Raw genomic sequence first — 19,842 nt, forward strand, 5'->3', positions numbered from 1 at the left:
AATTATTATGTCAAATTTTTAATTTAACCCAAAAATGTACATATGCATGAATAATTAGTGATTGTAGTGTCAATTTTGCATTAATAAACTAGGAAACCAAATTCTCATTTTGGAATGGAATTGAATGTTAGAGCTTTACAGTATTGTGAACTATTGTTATAAAATTTGAATTATAACAATATAACATACGTGTGTTTCATTTCATCTTAATATAACATACATGTGTTTTTATTTAAAAATTTTAACATCAATTTCATGTTATATTTATTTTATACGGGACCAAATTACACAATACACCTACATCTTACTTTAACAACGACTGGTACATATCCATTTCATTTTATTGTAATATATATGTGTTTCTATTTAAAAATTTTAACATCCATTTCATGTTGTATTTATTTTGTAGAGACCTTGTTACATAGTATGCCTACATTTTACTTTAATAACGATCCATCCATACGCATTTTAATATAATATACATTGTGTTTTTATTTAAAAAATTTAACATCAATTTCATGTTGTATTTATTTTGTACAGAACCATAATACATAATATGCATACATCTTACTTAAATAATGACTCATACATATACATTTCATTTTAATATAATATACATGTGTTTTATCTACATGTGTTTTGATTTGAAAATTTTAAAATCAATTTTAATTAATGGCCCATACATATACATTTTGATTACGTGCATATTTTCTAAATGATCATATATTATTTAAATTAATATTAGTAGTAGTATTAGTAACATTATTATTATTGGTAGTAATAATGTTAGTATTATTATTATTATTATTAGCATTAACATTGACATTAACATTATTATTATTATTACTATTAGGATTAACATTGATATTATTATTATTATTATTATTATTATTATTATTATTATTATTATTACTTTACCTATTTTTATAAGTCGCTACTCTGAATTGAGATGAGAGTTAAACTTTTAACTTAAATTTTGTATTTGGCAACTACTTTCTTAATGTCAATATTATGATGTATCTATCCTGTACGGGACCATATTACACAATATGTCTATATTTTACTTTAACAACAATACATACATATTTAATTCTAATATAATAAACATGTATTGTTTCTACATGTTTTTATTTAAAAATTTTAACAAATGTCATGTTATACTATGAGACCATATATTACACAATCTATCTACATTTTATTTTAAAAACGACTTTACATGTATATTTTATTTTAATATAATATATAACTTAAAACTACAATTGTAAATTTTAACAATGTAACGTTATTGTTTTACTACACATTATTAATCAATTAGTGAGTTTTATGATTTAAAACAAATAAATTCATATTTGATTATTATTTTTTAATCTTATCATTATTATTAATATTATTATTAGTATAATTTATTATTATTATTATTATTATTAATATAACAATAATTATATTAATTAAATAAACAAATAATTTATTTAAATATAACAATAATTATTAAAAACAATTAATCAAATAAGAAAAAACAATAACAAAAAAATGACCCGTACGTACGGATGACAACGGGGCGGGGCGGGGACGGATTTTACTATCCCATACCAATCCCCATAAAAAAAATTCATCCCCATTACCATACCCAAACCCAACGGGTATCAAACTTTTTTGCCATCCCCATCCCCACCGGGTAATGGGTATAATCTCGTACCCATACCCGTACCCGTTTTCTAATTACTTCAATATTAATTTTTATAAAAGAAAAAAAATTACGATAAAGGAAACATAATATTATCAAATATTCAGTATTATGAGGATGATTGTTTCTTTCATATCAAATACTTTGAAATAAATTATAATTGTTTACATTTTATATTAGAATACCAAATAAAATTTCATGAGAACCAAATCATTTATTAAATTTGCAAACTACAAACATTAATGAAACTTAGTTGATAAAATTAAAAAAATATATAAAAGGAAAACAAATATTCAAATTAAAATATATTTTAAATATTTTTTTACTTCAATTTTTTAAATTCTAATGAATCTCTTTTTTATACACTAATAAAAGTTAGGTTAAATTATACATTTGGTTCTCATTTTCGTAGCAAAATATCAATTTGGTCCTTTTATTTTATTTTTTTATCTCAATTTGGTCCCTATGTTGGAAAGTTTGATGCAATCAAGTCCTTTCCGGTAGTGGTGTAATAACGGTGTTAAATGGAGTGCCACATATTAGTTTATGGATTTTTTGTATTTTTTTTTTAATTTATTTATTTATTTTTTAATTTTTTTAAAAAAAATTAAAAATTTGCCACGTGTCAAGCTGACATCGTGCCACGTGTCACTATTATATCAGGTGTCATTTCATTTCCTTATTCTCAATCTGGTCCCAGTATTTTAATTTTTGTAAAAATTGTACAATTTTGTCCTCTCTAAATTAAAACCAAATTTAATTTATATATAAATGTACACAAATATTTCTATCAAAATTAATATTTCAACTAAATATTTTTAACAAGATTAAGTTTATTTTAATTTATATTTTACATTAAACTTTATTTAAAATTTTTTTAATAGAAAATAATGCTAATAACAAAAAAAAAATCATAAATTGTATTGATATTTTATTACATCATACTTTAATATTGTTTTTTATTTGAATTTATATTTTAAATAATTGCATATTTTTAAAATGTGTAAAATTCAATAATTTCTATACAAATGTTTTAGTTGGTGTAAAAATAACAATTATATAAATTTAAAAAAATTAACTAGTTTATGTAACAATAAAAAACAAATAAATTAAAAATTTGAAAAATATTTTAAGTAATATTGAATGTGAAACAAATTTAAATAAACTTAGTTTTGTTGAAAATATATAATAAAAATATCAACTTGAATAAAAACATCAAATTTAATAAAAATATTTGTATAATATTTATACAAAAGTTATTTTTTTTTTAATTTGGAGGGGGACGAAATTGCCCAATTTTTACAAAAATTTGGACTAAATTGAGACAAAAATTAAAATACAGAGACCAAATTGAGAATGAGAAAATGACACCTGGCATAATAATGACATGTGGCATTGTTACTACCATGTGGCACAATGTCAGCTTGACACGTGACAAATTTTTTAATTTTTTTAGAAATTAAAAAAAAATCAAAAGAAAAAAATTCAAAAAATCCAGAAATTGACACGTGACACCCCATTTGACGTTGTTACAACACCACTAACCGAAAAACTTGATTTCATCAAACTTTTCAAAATAGGGACCAAATTGAGATAAAAAAAATAAAGGGACCAAATTGATATTTTGCTACGAAAGTGGAGACCAAAGACATAATTTAACCTACAAGTTATACTACATCACTCATCAAAATGACACAAAGAACAAATAATAAACATAATAATAAAATTTTAACTTAGATTTTGTATCTTTTGAAGTCCAATATATGTTAGATAGTGAAAAAAAATATTCATGGCAATTACATTAAATTTTTATATTATAGTAAATAAAAGTTATTTATATAATTAATGTGACAAAATTACAATATGATTGATAATGAGTTAGAAAATAAAAAATAATTATATAGAATATATCAAAATATTATTTTACATGATGAAAATAAACAATAAAAAAATGTTAAAAGTTTACAAATGTGTGTCTAAGAAATAAATAATTTGAGAGACTATTGAAAGAAATCGCACAAAGAAAATCAAATGTATAATCAAGGGTATAATAAGATGAAAAATACCTTAAAGATCTAAGAAAATTTTCAAATATCAACATACATACTCAATGGTTGAAAAATAACGAAAATTATTTTAACGAAACAAAAGTGTTCTTCAACTTAAACAAAAATCAATAATAATAATAATAATAAGTAAATAATTTTTTTTATATTACATTAATTTGAGAGTATTAAACATATTCTCATTGAAAGGAAAATATATAATAAAGAAAAATATTAAAAAATTATAAAAATATTCAAATGTGAGGCATAACAATTTTTTAATTGACATACATCATTTTAACATAATTACATAAATGTTATGATAAGATGAAAGATATATCGGAGATGCAAATGAATTTCATGACAAAGCAACTAATTAGAAGAAATAATATATATATATATATATATATATATATATATATATAATTACTTAATTAATTGTGAATATTTTAATAATTTAAACATGGACAAAGATATGGCGGGGACGGGTATATGGCGGGGATATATACATCCCGTACCCATTTCCATACCCAATTTTGAAAAAGTCGGAGATTTCCCATACTCATATCCATACCCAGTCAATACGGGGATTTCTCGTCAAAACAGAGACGGATTCAGACAATACCCACGAGAACAAGTTTATTTGTCATCTCTACCCGTACGGGTCTCATACTAGTTATTTGAATCAAAATAAAAACCAATCATGCACAGAAGGTGATGTTATATAATGTAATTCTATATCAAATGTCAAATCCAAGTAAGTCAGACCTTGTTGCAATGGTTTAAAAGTATGCACCCACATTTTCTTAATGGTTATATGTCTATCTAAAAAGAAAAACGCATAAGCCCTTCTTAACAAGGAAAGTCTAAGGCATTAGAACATCCTCGTATGCAGAAGAACCATTCATAAAATGCACCTGACATTCCCACACATAAGAGTGAATATAAAGGATGCCATGACATGGATACGACCATTAAACCCTAATTGAACCAATAAATTTATACACACTCAGACTAGAATCACTCATTTACTTAAATGAGAAAACGCAATATTCATGACAGCCATTACGTCGCGACACAAGAAACCTTCTTTGTAAATTCATTCACAATAATCACCTCCAACAGAGACACCAGCACCAACCTGGACACCACACTCAGACATGGAAACAGATAAGGATACCACACAAACACGAACACAGAATACATCTAAATTAAAAAAGTGTAAGACAATGACAGGGCAATATATATATATATATATATATATATATATATATATATATATATATTACCAATTATAATTATACTTCATGATCTAATAGAAATTAAGATAAATAATTATAAAAAAAATCGAAGATTAATATATCAAAAACAAAAGTCTATATTTATAAAAAAACCGAAGATTAATATAAAAAAAAAGTCTAAAAAAAAATAACTTCTATAGTAAAAGTTTATATATAACAATTACGAATCAAAATCTAAATAACCGAAGATTAATATTTATATGAAAAGCATTCTACCAACTATACTTCATAATCTTATAAACAATTATAAGAAAAAAAACAAAATCTAATAAAAAAAACTTTAGTAATAGAAATATATATAGTAAAATATATTAATTATATAATCACATAAATTAATGTAATAGAAATTAATTTATTTAAACATAAAAAATAAAAAATGTCACAAATTAAAATTAATTATAATATAATATATTATATACTTTTAAAAAATATTAAATTATTGATTATTTAATATTATTTAATATTTTTAATTTTAATATCGTTATTGTAAAATATAATTTAAAATTTATTTATGTTTCTTAAGTAAAAGTTTAGTTTATTTTTCAATACTTCCATATCTAATATAATTTTGAAAGTATTTTCATCAAAAACTCTCTCTTTCTTTCTATTTCCCTTTCTCTGCAATCTTATTTCTCTTTGCAAAGCTTCGAGCAGTTATGTCACTTTCGAAAACTAGATTGGATTTAAAGAAACGGCCATGTCTTGTTACCACGTCTGATAACTGGACCGTGTCTGATTCAGAGAAGAGAGTCCGACATGTCGGAGCTTCCTCACAAAATCAGAACATCAACCTCGCCGTGCATTTAAAACCCAAACAGAATCAATTTGCACAAAATCATAAAGTGTGCATTTAGATCATACAAATTTTCAACAAAAGCAATTTAAATGCACACTCCAAACTAATCAGTAGCCCCATCAATTCAAATCGGCTTCAATAGCTCATAACCCAAAACAAACTACCACTAACATTCAAAACGAAATCCAAATTATGAAACAGAAGAAGAGGGGAAAGTGTGAAATACCTCAACGATGCCAACAGAGGGAGCTTAGAGCATGATCTTCAGACGATTACAGGGATGTGCCGCCGCGACGATGACTCCAATGGAAATCATGACGACGTAGAGCGGCCCTGGAGAGGTTCCGACAGTGGTTACAAGTTGGCGGCAAGTGTGATTCTGCCTGGTTGCAGTGAGAACGCGAGGCGTGCATAGCAGAGGTAACGACGTAGCTGCTTCTTCCTCTCGTTGGTAGCGTCATCTGTGAGTAAATATGAGTAAACAAAGAAGAAGATGAGTGGGGAGGTAGAAAAGCAATGAGATCACAATCTAACCATATAAGACACTGACACTACTCTCAACCCAAAACCTTAAGACAATGGGTTTATGGACCTTGATCCTTATATGATGCTTTACTTTCTCAATTTTGATAATCAATGTGGGACTTAGACTCACACTTGGATCCCAAACAACAATGTCACAGGAAACCAAGATGTGAATTCTGCGAGTGTAGTAGTTTTTTGTACCGTGCAATAAATAACAATGATATTACAAATTAGAAAATATTGTAAAATAATATAGTACTTAAATATATAAAACTTTAATGTTTTTAATATGTCTAATATTATCATGTTCCAACATGATTTGACAATCTTATTCGAAGCAATTAGAACTACGAAAATTCTTCCATCCATCTTCGATCTTGTTATATCTCGTGGAGAATTTCTAATCATAATTTTTACATTTGACTAGTTCATATACGTTATGAATAAAAATATATTTAAATTTCCCTAAACGAACATATCTTTCAAAATATAATAACAATTTTTGTATAAAAAAGTGTAATCTTTATAGAATAAGATATTTCATCAATTATAATTTATAATCATGTCAATTAAGCATGAATTTGAATTCAGGACACCATTTATAACCAATTAAAACAATTTAAAATAAGTATTTTGATGAACAACTTTGAAAGAAAAATAAAATCACATTAGTTATGACCTAAATAAAATAAAATTTCTATATAACAAAAATGATATTTTTTTTTACTCTAAAAACAATCATGTATAAAGAATTATCGTATTCTACTTAAAACTTATAAAATGATCCTAAAAAATGTAATCTATTTTTGATATACAACTAACCGCTATTTGCTAGTTATAAAAATATTAATAATTCTAAAATATCATAATTAATTTGTAGTAAAACCGTACAAATTATCAATACGTACTAAAAATTCTTCTCATCATATACTACTTTAATGATATTTAACTAAAAAGTTTACATTTAATACTAGGATTACATGTGTAATAAATTAAAAATATAAATTACAATTGATAAATTAGAGGAAAATATGTTTTGATTTATAATTTTAATAAGAAGCTTGTATAATTTAAATTATATAAAAATCATGACTTTTATTCAATATTTAAAGTTATTAATAAACATTATGAATGAGATACTAATGTAAATGTTTATACATAAAAATGAAATTTAATAAATATTTATTTATATTATATTAATGATGACTTTTATTTAATATTTAATGTTTATCTCTTTATCTGTCGCCACATCACATATTTTCATGTAAATTTTATTTTTTGTTTTTAAATGAGTTTTTCAAAAGTTTCTATTTGGTTTCCTTCTATTTGTATGATTTATTAAGAAAGTGATAAATTCTTAATTTAGTTTTTGTAACGTCCCAAATAAATAAATAAAATCAATTTAAATAAACGTCACATATATTAAATATTCAAAGAGTGCGGAAAGACGGGGTATGGCGTACACTGTACCCCAACATATCCATAACAAAAGAAGGAGGCACAACACTGCCTAACCCTAAAATAACATGAAACACAACAACACTGGTTCTTGTACAGAAAGGTAAATCTAGACAATAACTTTTTCAGCTGAGGGCTCCATAGTGAGCCCATACCCGTCCATGACCATCACGCTGTAGCATCTCCATCGCCATTACCACTGCCTCGGTTTCTCACATCTGCTCACATCAATAGAATTGATGATCATTGCAAAGGAGGAAGACCACACACACAACCATACAAAGAAGTAAAAGGGTAAGCTAGTGCACAAGACTCATACATTATAATAATTATCATTCAATCATAGAATCGAGCATAAATGACGGGAACCCACACATGATATATCAAAACCCCTTCAAAACTATAAGACTTGACTATCCGGATCCATATCTGAGGCACCACCACGACCCCCCATGGAATTACGTCCTTTTCCTCGAGGCACCACCAGGGACTCCCCTTAAGGGTCCATGGAATTACGTCCAACCGGTGAGGCGCCACCAAGATCCCTCACTACAAGAGTCATGGAATTATGCCCTACCTATACTTTAAACATAATCCACCCACAAATCAATAATTTCCCAAAACATAAATATCATGTATAATCAACAAATCATCCAACTCATGTTTTCTCATTCATATTCCATCAACCACATGCCATTTCCATTTCAAATGTACACATTAATCATGCCATCATCACACAACCCTTCTAGTAAAGCATTTGGGTCAAATATGCAAGCCACACACCAGGGAACCATTTAACAACAACATCAAAACATGCCCGCTACCTCGCCCAAGCTAACAGGGCTCGCTCAGGCGAGAGGGATCCTCTCGCTCAGACGAATCCTAGCTCGCCTAGGCGAGGGTGCGACGAAGGAACAGGGGGCTCTGCGGGGTCTCGCTCAGGCGAGCCCCTTCTTGCCTAGGCGAGAGCACCCCTCGCTCAAAAAGATCACAAGTCGCCTAGGCGACAATTCGAGTGGCAGATTTTGGGGGAGCACCTGAAAATCTCGCTTAGGCGAGTCTAGCTCGCTTGGGCGAGAAAACCAACACTCGCCACTGTTTTCTCGTTTAGTAGCCACAAACACGAAAAAAAACATGCTTTCACATAACCCGGATCAGATACAACGACAACCAAGTTATACAAACACGAACTAACAGCAAGTAACAGGAAAACACAAGAAAACGAGGGTCCTAGCTTCCCTTACCTGGAAAGGGGTTAACACGGAATTTTGGCAAGCAAACATAGAGCGCAACAGCTCCGAGAAGAGACTTAGACTCTGGAAAAGTGGCGGAACAGAACCTACGATGAGCTCACTACAGAACCCTAGTTAGGAAAATACGAAAATCATGCCAAAGAAGGGATGGTCTGAGATGAAGGGTAACTTACGTTGAGCAAAATGAGCTTGAGCGAACTCGACGGAGGCTGGAGATCAAACCTAGTAGAGCATTGATTTGGTGAGGAAAGGAGAGTAAGGCGATTGTTTCTGAAAGTGAGAAGGGAAGAGTGCGTTAGGGTAGACTTAGGGTATGGTCCCCCCCTTCTTGGGCCAGCCCTAGGCCCAACCAACCTTGGGGCAGCCCCTTAAGGACTTGGCAAAAAAGAATAATAAAATTAATGGGCATTACATTCTCCCCAACAAGAAAATTTTCGCCCTCGAAAATAAAACTTACCAAGTAAAAAGGTGCGAGTGTGATTTCCTCATATCCTCCTCCAACTCCCAAGTAGAGTCATCTGCCCTCCGATCCCAGATGACCTTAACCAGTCTAACTATTTTTCCTATGCGTTCTTCCACCTTGCTATCCTCTAGAGTAATAGGTGACACTTCTACAGTGAGGTCCTCCCTGATCTGTATATCCTTAACTTCCAACACATGGGCCACATCAAACACATACTTCCTCAATTGCGACACGTAGAACACCAGGTGAAGATTTGCCAATTGAGGGGGCAAAGCTATCTCATAAGCCACTGGTCCAATCCTCCTCGAGATCTGATAGGGGCCAAGGAACTTAGGAGAAAGCTTTCTTGAACGGAGAGCCCTTCCCACACCAGTGGTTCGGGTCACCCTCAAGAACACGTGATCTCCTGCCTCGAATTCCAAGGGTCTCCTCTTGCGGTCTGCATACGCCTTTTGTCTGCTCTGTGAAGCCTGCAACCTATTCCTCACCAACCTCACCTTCTCAGTGGTCTGTTCCAATAATTCTGGCCCAACTAATACTGCCTCCCCGTCCTGATACCAATACAAGGGAGTCCTGCACCACCGACCATAAAGAGCCTCATACGGTGCCATCCCTATGCTTGCATGGAAACTATTGTTGTAGGTGAACTCAATCAATGGTAACACTTCATCCCAAGCACCCAAATGATCTAGTATGCACATTCGCAGCAAGTCTTCAAGCGACTGGATAGTTCTCTCAGACTGACCATCTGTCTGAGGATGATAAACTGAACTCATCGTGAGTTTGCTTCCCAAGGCCCCTTGCAAGGTTTGCCAAAACCGCGATGTGAACCGTGGATCTCTATCTGATACAATTCTCGAAGGCACCCCATGCAATCTCACAATTTCCTTGATGTACAACTGAGCCAACTTAACCATAGACATCTTCAGGTTCATTGCTAAGAAATGCGCACTCTTGGTCAGTCGGTCCACTATGACCCAAATGGTGTCATGCCCTCTAAACGTGCGTGGCAAATGGGTCACAAAGTCCATCGAGATGCTATCCCATTTCCACACTGGTATCTCCAAGGGTTGTATCATCCAGCCGGGTCTTTGGTGCTCTACCTTTGCCTTCTGACAAGTCAGGCAGGCATACACGAACTGTGCCACATCCTTCTTCATCCCTTGCCACCAGAAAGCTTCTTTGAGGTCCTGGTACATCTTAGTGATGCCGGGATGCAGACTAAGACGACTCTTATGCCCTTCCTCAAGGATCAACCTTTTCACCTCCACATCATCAGGCACACACACTCTGCCCTGGAATCTCAATATGTCGTCGTTACACAATATTTCTATTTCTTTTCTGCCCCATGTTTAAGGGCTTATCCTAAGCAGATGGGCCTAATGGCTGTCCCATAGGGTGCCAAGGCCCCTAAAGCAGCCAAGACCCCATTCTGCACTCACTTGCAAACAGCTCATTCTCAACCACTTTATTTTCCTTACAAAAGGCTCTGCTAGGGTTTAACACTTGGTCCTCTTCAAGTCAGCTCAATCCCGCCCTCTTGCTCCACGTAAGTCATTTTCAATTTGTACTCCTCCATTCAGCCAACCCCTTATGTTTCCAACTGAAATGTTGTCTGAGTGAGCTCGTTTTAAAACTGTTCCACTGTTTTTCAGCTTTCGAATCTGCTCTTAGAGCTGTTGGGTTATACTGTCGGGTGTCGAAGCTCTTAGCTAACACTTTCTAAGTAAGGGAAGTTAGGGTTTTGGGTTTTAAATGATTTTTGGCCTATTTTTGATTATGTTTGGTGTTGTATGGGCTATATGTTACTATGAACATGTGAAGTGCTTTGTATTGCTGTTTGGGTGCGAAAAATGTGACTGTTGCAAGAGAACAATGGTGAGATCTGTTGCTCTCGCCCAAGCAAGACTGACTCGCCCAGGCACGACTTGTAGAAGCAGGCCAGGGTTAAACTCAAACTCTCGCTTAGGCGGAGAGCTCTGGTTTTGAGTGAGGCACTATCTCGCTCAGGCGAGAGACGCTCACCTAAGCGAGAACGCATGGGAGCCTGGGTATGCTGCTGCAGTCTTAGCCCAGGCGAGGAAGCCCAACTTTGGACGAGGGTTGGTCTCGCTCAAGCGAGGAGGGCTCGCCTAAGCGAGTGTGCAAAAAACCTCCTAGGGCCTCTGACGCAATCTCACCTAAGCGAGAGGTTGTAGCTTGAGCGAGGGGTCTCCTCTCGCTTGAGCGAGGACTTCTGGCTTGAGCGAGATCCGCTGCAGGCCACGTTGTTTTCTTCACCTGATTGTTATGGATTGTTTGATTGATTGATTTACTTTATTTAAAGTATGAGGCTTGTGATATGCATGGGATACTTGTGGTTTGAATTGGATTGACGTGTTAGTGTGATCTTGGTATGTAAAACAAATGGGATGGTTGGTGATTAAGGTGGCATGGTTTTGGTATGAGACACAATTCTATATTCGTGGATTGAGAATGATGAGTGAGTATGGATTTAATCTGGAATATGAATGAGGATTGGTTATAAAAGGTTGGCATGAGATTTATATGCATGATAAGTATTACTTGGTTGGTGGAAGGTGTTTGGTATGTGGTTAGGACATAATTCTACGAGTCTCTAGGTGAGACCCCATGGTGGTACCTCAGTTGGTCGGGACGTAATTCCATGACCCCTGTTAGTGGGAGCTCAACGTAAGGTTGCATCCTGATACTCTAAGGAATCAGTTAGTCTCACACAGAGCGGACTGACTCTTGTGGTGAGAGTAGCAGGAGGCCTGAAATCCATTAAGGGCTAACCTTGTGTGAGGGATGAGACATTGTAACACTTAGCTCGGGGGTGAGTAGATAAGTAGAGCAAGGAATCCACCACAAGTGCAAGCATCTGTTAAATCCGACTAAATTATATGTATCCGGATGAGTCACGTGTGAGTCTTAGTGTATTGTTTGGAAGGTCATAACATGATTGGATGATGTATGCATATTTGACTGCGAATGTAGATATATATAATTGCATGATAAATCATTTTCTCTCTAGCTTACTCTTCTGTTGTTTTCTGTATGTGTGGTTTTCTCTTTTTGCGATGATCATCAATTTATTGATGTGAGCAGATGCGAGAAACACCTGTGGTCAACAGGGAGGTGACGGTTCTGCTGCGTAGCCCACCTGGGCTGGATTCTACTGCTTTGGGCTTTATTGTAGGGCTATGGCCCATGTTTTAGCTCGCTCCTTTTAATTTCTATTTGATTGTTGTTGAATTGTATCTCGTTTTGTTTTGGCATCGTCGTGTACCTTGAATATTGTAAGGAGCCGTGTTTGTGCTCCAAGACCACGCTATTATGTTATCCTGTGATGTTTCCTTTAATTAGTTTTTATTGATTAAATGTTACAAAAGACAATAATTACAATATTTTATTATGATAATTTTTCTATTACTATAATTATAATATATTTATATTATCTTATTTATTATAATCATTCTTCAAACTTTTTGTTCTCAATTAATTCATAAATGTTAGTTAAATATTTTTTTTCAAATTTATATTCAAACGAGTTTGTTAACAATTGTATTTTTTTACTATAAATGAATATATAAATCTATAAAACTAAAAGCATGTTATTAAGAATTTATTCCAAAAAAATATAATTTCAGTCACAAACAATTTGAAAAATTAGAAAAAACATGACAATAATTTATTCTTTCGTGAAAAAATTGTACTTGAACAATAAAAGAGTCTACAGAAAAAAGTCTAATATTATTTAAAGATGATTTTATTTAACATTTTACATTCCAAATACAAAATATTTCCAATTTGTCCATCAACGTTACTAATATAAACTTTTAAAAATATTAACAACACCGCTTTGATTAGATCTATTTTAATGTATTTTATGGTTCAATATGAATATACAGATTAAATTTAATATTACTTTAATAATTGATTATTTTTATTTTATTTTAATCAATTAAGATTTACGAAATAAATATATTTTCCTTTCCTCAAAATCCCTTGAAAATTGTCACTAGTCTGTAGACAGTTTGGGTTAGTAAATAAGGTGGTCAAGATGTTTCAGCAATCGTGACTTCTCAAAGTTAATAAAAGGGATTATTTTCATTTCTTTGAAATGTCCCTTAGTGGATATTATTTTCATCTGTTCATAAGCAACTTTGCTTCCAAAAAATTGAGTTCTTATTTTGCTCACTGCAAACAATATTATAAATGATATTAACAAGAAATGAGGCATCTCATTGTAGACATCACTCCGAAGTAGTGTAGGCTGGATAAGATGCCTAAAAACAGGCATTTAAAGTAAAAGTGCCTTCATCAAAGCTTAGGAGAAGTGAAACATGCGTTCAAAAAAGTTCATAAGTTCAAATGACTGCTACCTTGCACAGATCATGCAACGGTAACACTACACAATTAATGGCCTGATAATACCAGAAATGACTAGGGATGGCAGAAGCTGCAAAGCAGTAAGCAACTGTATTTGCAGTTTCTGCTACCATAAAAAACATAGCTTAGTTAAAAAGTACTAGTAAATTCACTCATTGGATATAAACCAGAAATCACTTTTGACTCTTCTTTTTCCATAAATCACCAAACATTCTAATCCCAGAACCCTTCCTCTTTCCACCTCCAAAACCATCATCCAAGTCATCAGCATTACCAGGAGACCCCACATAACCACTGTACCTACCACCAGGTGTCTCAAACGTTCCACCAAAGTGCTTATCCATGGAACCACACCTTTCAGGAATTCTAGCAGTCATATCAACACCCCCAGCAAGCACTGCAGCTGCAGCATCTGCTGCTTTTCTCCATTGCTCAGTTTGCACCCTTAGCTTCTTCATCTCTGCTTCTAATCCTTCTTTTTCTGCTTCCACACATTTTAACTTTCCATTCAACTTCTCTGCATTGCCTTTACTTGCTTCCAACTCTTCTCTTAGTCGGTCCAACACCAAGGACATTCCTTCTTCCTTGGATTCAGCAGTTGAAACTTTTGAAACTGCTTCATCCAGTTTCTTCTTCAGATCTTCTTTCTCATTAGTAATGGACTCTAACTCCTTCTCTTTCTCTTCCAAACTGGATTTCAGCAATGCAATTTCACCAATCTTCAGTGACAGTTCATGTTCCTCCACAGAAGGCTTTTCCTTCATTGATATTGCTGGTGCATTTGAGTCTTCAAACGCCAGAGTTTCCTTTTCTGACTGATCTGCAGGTTTGTCAAATTTAATTGTCAACTTCTCAATTGGAACTTCAAACACATCAGTCTCGTGTTGGTTGTCATCTGGTATAATAATATCTTGGGGTTTGGTTTCAGTTTTGTTTGACTCTTGATCATTCTTGGAAGTGCACTTCTCTTGGAACTTCTCAACCACAGGAACTACTGATTGCACAGCTTTCTTTACTAGCTCATCTTGAGCTTCTTTCTTTGCAGCTTCAGCAGAAACTAGCTGATCCTTCAAAACTTTTAACTCTTCTTGTGCTTGACCAAGCTGAGATTCCAAATCCGCGATGCGAGTTCCTAGCTTCTTTTGATTTAGTGCCTCAGACTGAGTACCTCTTGGTGACCGCCGGTCTCCGAGCTTCGGACTTCGGTCAGCAATCAGCCGATGATGCAATGGATCAGAGTCAGAACTTGATGTCCGAAGCTGATGAGGACCTCGTGGAGACTGCCTTTGAGGCAAATCAGATCCCCTAGTAGGAAACAAAACTTCATAAAAAAACTATATATAGAAAGAAACTACAAGTTAACTAAAGAATTGGTATGTAATTTGCTGGGACACATTAGTAACATGATCAAATGAGAATATTCTATATAAAACAAGTCACACGTTTCAACAATCTTCACAATGGATTTTAGCCTTCATCCATACATTGATCATGTACAGACATTGTCTATAAACTTTCCACTTAAAAACTTCGGTTGTGAGGTCAGGTGCTAAAGAATAATTGTATTTAACATGAATGGCATGGGCAGAGTTTCTGAATATCAGTGTGGCAAGAATCACCCGGGGGCTCAAAAACCTTTACTGACCAATTTGACTTTAACTGATAATTGAAGATGATACATTTCCATTAATCATAAAGATTTTATTCTAAGAGAAGATGGTGAGTTGTTATAATTTATGAATAGATGAATAAAATTGAAACCTTAGAAAAACCACATATGAATTTGTCAAATGTACCACTATAAGCAGCACAAAGAATGGGTTGCATTTTGTTTGGTTGATGAACAAGAAAAAGAGAAAGAATACATAAAATTAACTTTATTAGCAATCGGAAAATGTGAATGCAGAGAAACAAGTATATGAAAGCAGTGGACTATTATACTACTGCATTAGATTATCACACCTTGATCTTGGCATTTGATATGCTTGAAGATGGCAAATGATGGAACAACGAGAGTTTTCTTTGCTCAAAAAGTCTCACCTGCTAACCAAAAATATGCAAGTTGAAATGATCCAGTGAACTACATCCACTCCAGAAACACCACAAACATGAAGTATACATAATTATATTTGCAAAGAAAGTGGACAGAACCTGCCCATGTAGATAAATAAACTGCTACAAAATAAAACAATGCACCTTTTATAATTAAAGAAAGGGGTAAAGGAGTAGGAGCATGGAACCTTTTAGTAAAATATTAAACAGCAGAGAAATGTCAATGAGAAAACATTCGTTGAGATTTCACTTAAGCTGAAAGTTTATGTAAATGGAGCACTTTCAAGTTTAATAGAAGTTAGGCTTTTATCCTCCTCCAAACCATAATTAGGTAAGAGAAATAGAAAGACAGAGAAACTCACAAGGGCCATGCACATTTATGGCCTTGACCCACGTTATCATAAAGGAGCCAACTCACTACAACCGTGACTATTAAACTAAAAGGTAGTTGATTTAAACCTAAGATATCAAAATTTATCTTCCACTAGAAACTAGGAAGGTAGATGACCCTTAAGGAAATATCATGAGGAGATAAAAAAAAAAAGAAAAAAAGATTAAGGCAGCCCCCACATTGCACACTGGTCCTGTGTTCAAACAATGACATGCTAAAATAGTATTCCTTTAATACCACCCCAAGAGCAAGAAAGCATGCAGGGTCAGAGGCTACTTTATTCAGTGCTTTTTGCTTTGTTCAAAAGCGAGCAAGTGCTGTAAATACTGCATGTGTAAATGTTGCATGTTTAACACAAACGGAGTAAATGCAACCTAATACAGACAATGGTCCACAGTTTAAAATTCGGAGACAAATACAGAACCACCACCCCAAGAAAGGCAAAAAAGAATTTATGTGACCCCATGTATATATAAGCAACCTGATACTCCTAGCAAAGAAGTAACTATTTCACTTCCCCATTAATTGCACCAGGCCCACCAAACATTCAAGTGGTTGTATAATGGAGTTGAAAGAGGTGCAACTCAAAGAGTCATATCAATGCTTTTTACCTTGGCTTCTGAGCTGCAGTCTAAAGTGGTTTGTTGTTCATGGGTCTCTTTTTGAATCAGGAGCTTAGCAATGATGAGAGCCTAATAGCAGCATCAAAGGTTAGTTCATCCTCAAAAACAAAGATGAATAACTGTAATTCAAAAACAACCTTGTTAAGAAAAAAAAAATTATTAGTTGAGAAGTTACACAGTCCATGTAACTTTTTGAAAAAAGTGTTGGTGAAAGGGAAAGAAGATAACAGTAGGTAAAACAATTATTGAAGGAAAATCAGTATCAAGATCTTGTGTCATTCTGAAAACTGTGGGGACTGACCATCACAAATCAGAAAAAAAAAAGCACGAAATGATGGAGCCCACGGTTATTTGATAAATATCTTCTGTTTAACTATTTTTTCATTATTTTTGCTTCAAGTGACACTTCACAATAATGAAAAAGATAATCAGATGGTAGAATATCCTTTCTCTCTGAAACTGTCTCTCCCTTTTAGGAAACCGAACCCTTCAAGACCCCACATTATAAAAAGGAATGGCACCACTACCCCATGATGCATATGTAGAGAGATATTCAAATCCTTGTAGTCTAGTACTGAACTTGTATCACAAGTGAAAGTTTATTTACCTTTAGCCTATAATGTGCCAACTACAACTTTTTTTCGAACCAATGCAATGAAAACTGTGAATTGTTATGACCAACTATTCTTTTACAATGGATGTATAAGGTGTGAAAAGTTATGAAACATGTGAATAACATAAATACTTCATCAAAACATTTGTACTTCTTAAATGTTTCCAAGCAAGAGTTTATTTTCTTTAAAAAAAAGTGTATTTATGAAGTTCACATAGCATCAATTTTATCAGTTGTTCCTTTTTCACAAATTTAGACAAAAGTTACAAAAGACAGCATAAAGTAACCTTTTTGTTAAACTTATAAATCTTGCATAAGAACAAATAGATAACGTAATAAGGAGTATAGTAGAATATGACCTTTTCACAAACTTATGATGTCTACATGGCACATATTCAGACGAAGAAAGTAACAACACATGCAAGGGAATACTACATAGATAAAAGCAATTTGTTCGGAAGTTTTGGTTCCTCCGAAGAGCAAGACGGTCTTCAATGTCCTTAATACTAATCACATTTTCTTTACTTTTCTTCTCAAATCCCTCCAACACAACACAAATTCTCTACCGCCATGTTCAGCAAATGGATTTACAGAGAAAAAGAAACTCATGCTATCAAACATAGCATAAGACAAATCACACGGATTTAATTATCACGCACTTACTTGCGCGTGAAATGTGAGACTAAGGAATATACCAAATTTAGCTAATGTCATACAAAATTTAATAAAGAAAATGGTGGAAAAATGAATCCCACTTTAAAAACAGTTAATGGTACACAAACACAATACAGAAAAATGAAACATAAACTTCAATAATGTTCTCAATATAGTAAAATATCGTATGTGAAAAAAAAAAATTACCCCACCTGCAGACATAAAGATCTGAAAAATACTGATGATACTTTTATTCCACCTAGTATCAATGATTACTAAATTATTGTTTCCGTTTTGAAGTTTAATAGGAAGCATAGTAATAATTAAATATTTAAGTAGCATTTATTAAGTATAATAAATTACTGTATTTAATCGAGTTTAAAAGGCACCATGTAGTAATAACTAAAGATTTAAAAGTAGTATTTATTAGCCATCATAAAAGCTTTCTATAAAGGATATACCAATGAAGTGATTTGACCGATAAAAAAACTAATGCTATAAAGAAAAGGCATTCAAAAGACAAGGGTCAATAACCACTGCATAGTGCAGCAGAGGAACAATCCAAGGGATAAGATCTTGATAGTATGGTGAAGAATCTCCGAATGTGCGTTCATTTAAGTGTTTGGTAGGCAAGAAAACACTAGAAAACTGAAGAAAAGTAGAAAGTTAAAGCCTTTGAGGAAAAAAAAGTGAACAAAAATTACACACCACACGTGTGCAGTTGCTGGGGCGAAAATTGCTGATGTTTGTTGAAGGCAAAGAAGAGTGAAAAAGAACAAATTGCACTATAGATTTTCATTTGTATTTTTATAAAAAGCATTGAGGGAATATGACACAAATATGCAATACTATTGATAGATTGTAGCAGAGTGAAAAGCTCACCTTTGATGATGAAAATAATTGGAATTAGAGAAGAACAATGGTGTGAATCAGCTAACACTGTTGAAGGATCTGAAAGCATCTCAGGATGATGAGAGAGTGAACTTCCACCACAAATGGTAAGAGAGAAAAGCCTCTCAACAAAGACTAAACACACTAAGTTGAGGAACCCTTTAAGTGATTTGCATATGCATATATATTTGAAAAAAAATGAAAAAGTGAGAAGATGTAATGAAGTGAAAAAGACATACCCCAGAAGCAGAAAAGCCGTAGAAAGGCAGAAGAAGAGAGGAAAAATGGGGTTTGAAAGTTTGAATTAAAGCTGTTATGAAACGTGACACTAGGTGGTGTGTATTTATGAGTGTGCAACTTTCAAACTGGTTGGGGGAAGGAGGAAGAGTACAAAACAAAAGGGTTATTTTGGGGAAAATGTTTCCAATAATTAATGTCTTAATGCTGTGAGTTTTGCCCTCTTGGAAATCTAACTTACACAACAGCTCTTGTCTTTTTGTCACTTTCTCCACAATTCAAAACCTTTCCCACTTTTTTAACATTTTCCTCTTGTTTTCTCCCAACGCTACCTCCACCACACTTTCATTTCAAAACTCACAACAATTCAAATAATATTAAAAATAACAATGATAATTTCATACCGTAGGTTATTTTAATTAATTAATGAAATGTTGAATATGAAGAATAGATTTTGCTTTCCG

The 19,842-nt window shown here is 33.0% G+C and overlaps 1 protein-coding gene and 1 long non-coding RNA gene across 10 annotated transcripts; both read right to left on the reverse strand.

Annotated features, from left to right (window-relative positions):
* Nucleotides 1-4,447: 4,447 nt before the first annotated feature.
* LOC146886374 (uncharacterized) lies at nucleotides 4,448-6,503 on the reverse strand. The gene is made up of 2 exons (XR_014994842.1): nucleotides 6,053-6,503; nucleotides 4,448-4,870 (listed from the first exon to the last, which is right to left on the reverse strand). It is a non-coding gene; the product is annotated as an uncharacterized LOC146886374 (long non-coding RNA).
* A 7,324-nt stretch (nucleotides 6,504-13,827) lies between these two features.
* On the reverse strand, nucleotides 13,828-19,510 carry LOC114185942 (interactor of constitutive active ROPs 4). Of its 9 annotated transcripts, none has more exons than XM_028073912.2 (5): nucleotides 19,381-19,510; nucleotides 19,133-19,201; nucleotides 16,972-17,052; nucleotides 15,880-15,957; nucleotides 13,828-15,222 (listed from the first exon to the last, which is right to left on the reverse strand). In XM_028073912.2, the coding sequence occupies exons 4-5, from the start codon at nucleotides 15,891-15,893 to the stop codon at nucleotides 14,091-14,093; spliced, it is 1,146 nt and encodes a 381-aa protein (XP_027929713.1). In that variant the 5' UTR covers nucleotides 15,894-15,957; nucleotides 16,972-17,052; nucleotides 19,133-19,201; nucleotides 19,381-19,510; the 3' UTR covers nucleotides 13,828-14,090. The 9 variants fall into 9 exon arrangements, with proteins under 9 accessions (XP_027929713.1, XP_027929716.1, XP_027929712.1 ...); XM_028073915.2 differs by having other exon boundaries at nucleotides 15,880-15,960; XM_028073911.2 differs by having other exon boundaries at nucleotides 19,133-19,285; nucleotides 19,381-19,500.
* Nucleotides 19,511-19,842: the final 332 nt, after the last annotated feature.

The sequence above is a fragment of the Vigna unguiculata genome, chromosome 5 (assembly GCF_037176805.1).
Source record: "Vigna unguiculata cultivar grain cowpea cultivar isolate G323 ecotype 2 chromosome 5, ASM3717680v1, whole genome shotgun sequence".
Taxonomy (NCBI): Eukaryota; Viridiplantae; Streptophyta; class Magnoliopsida; order Fabales; family Fabaceae; genus Vigna; species Vigna unguiculata.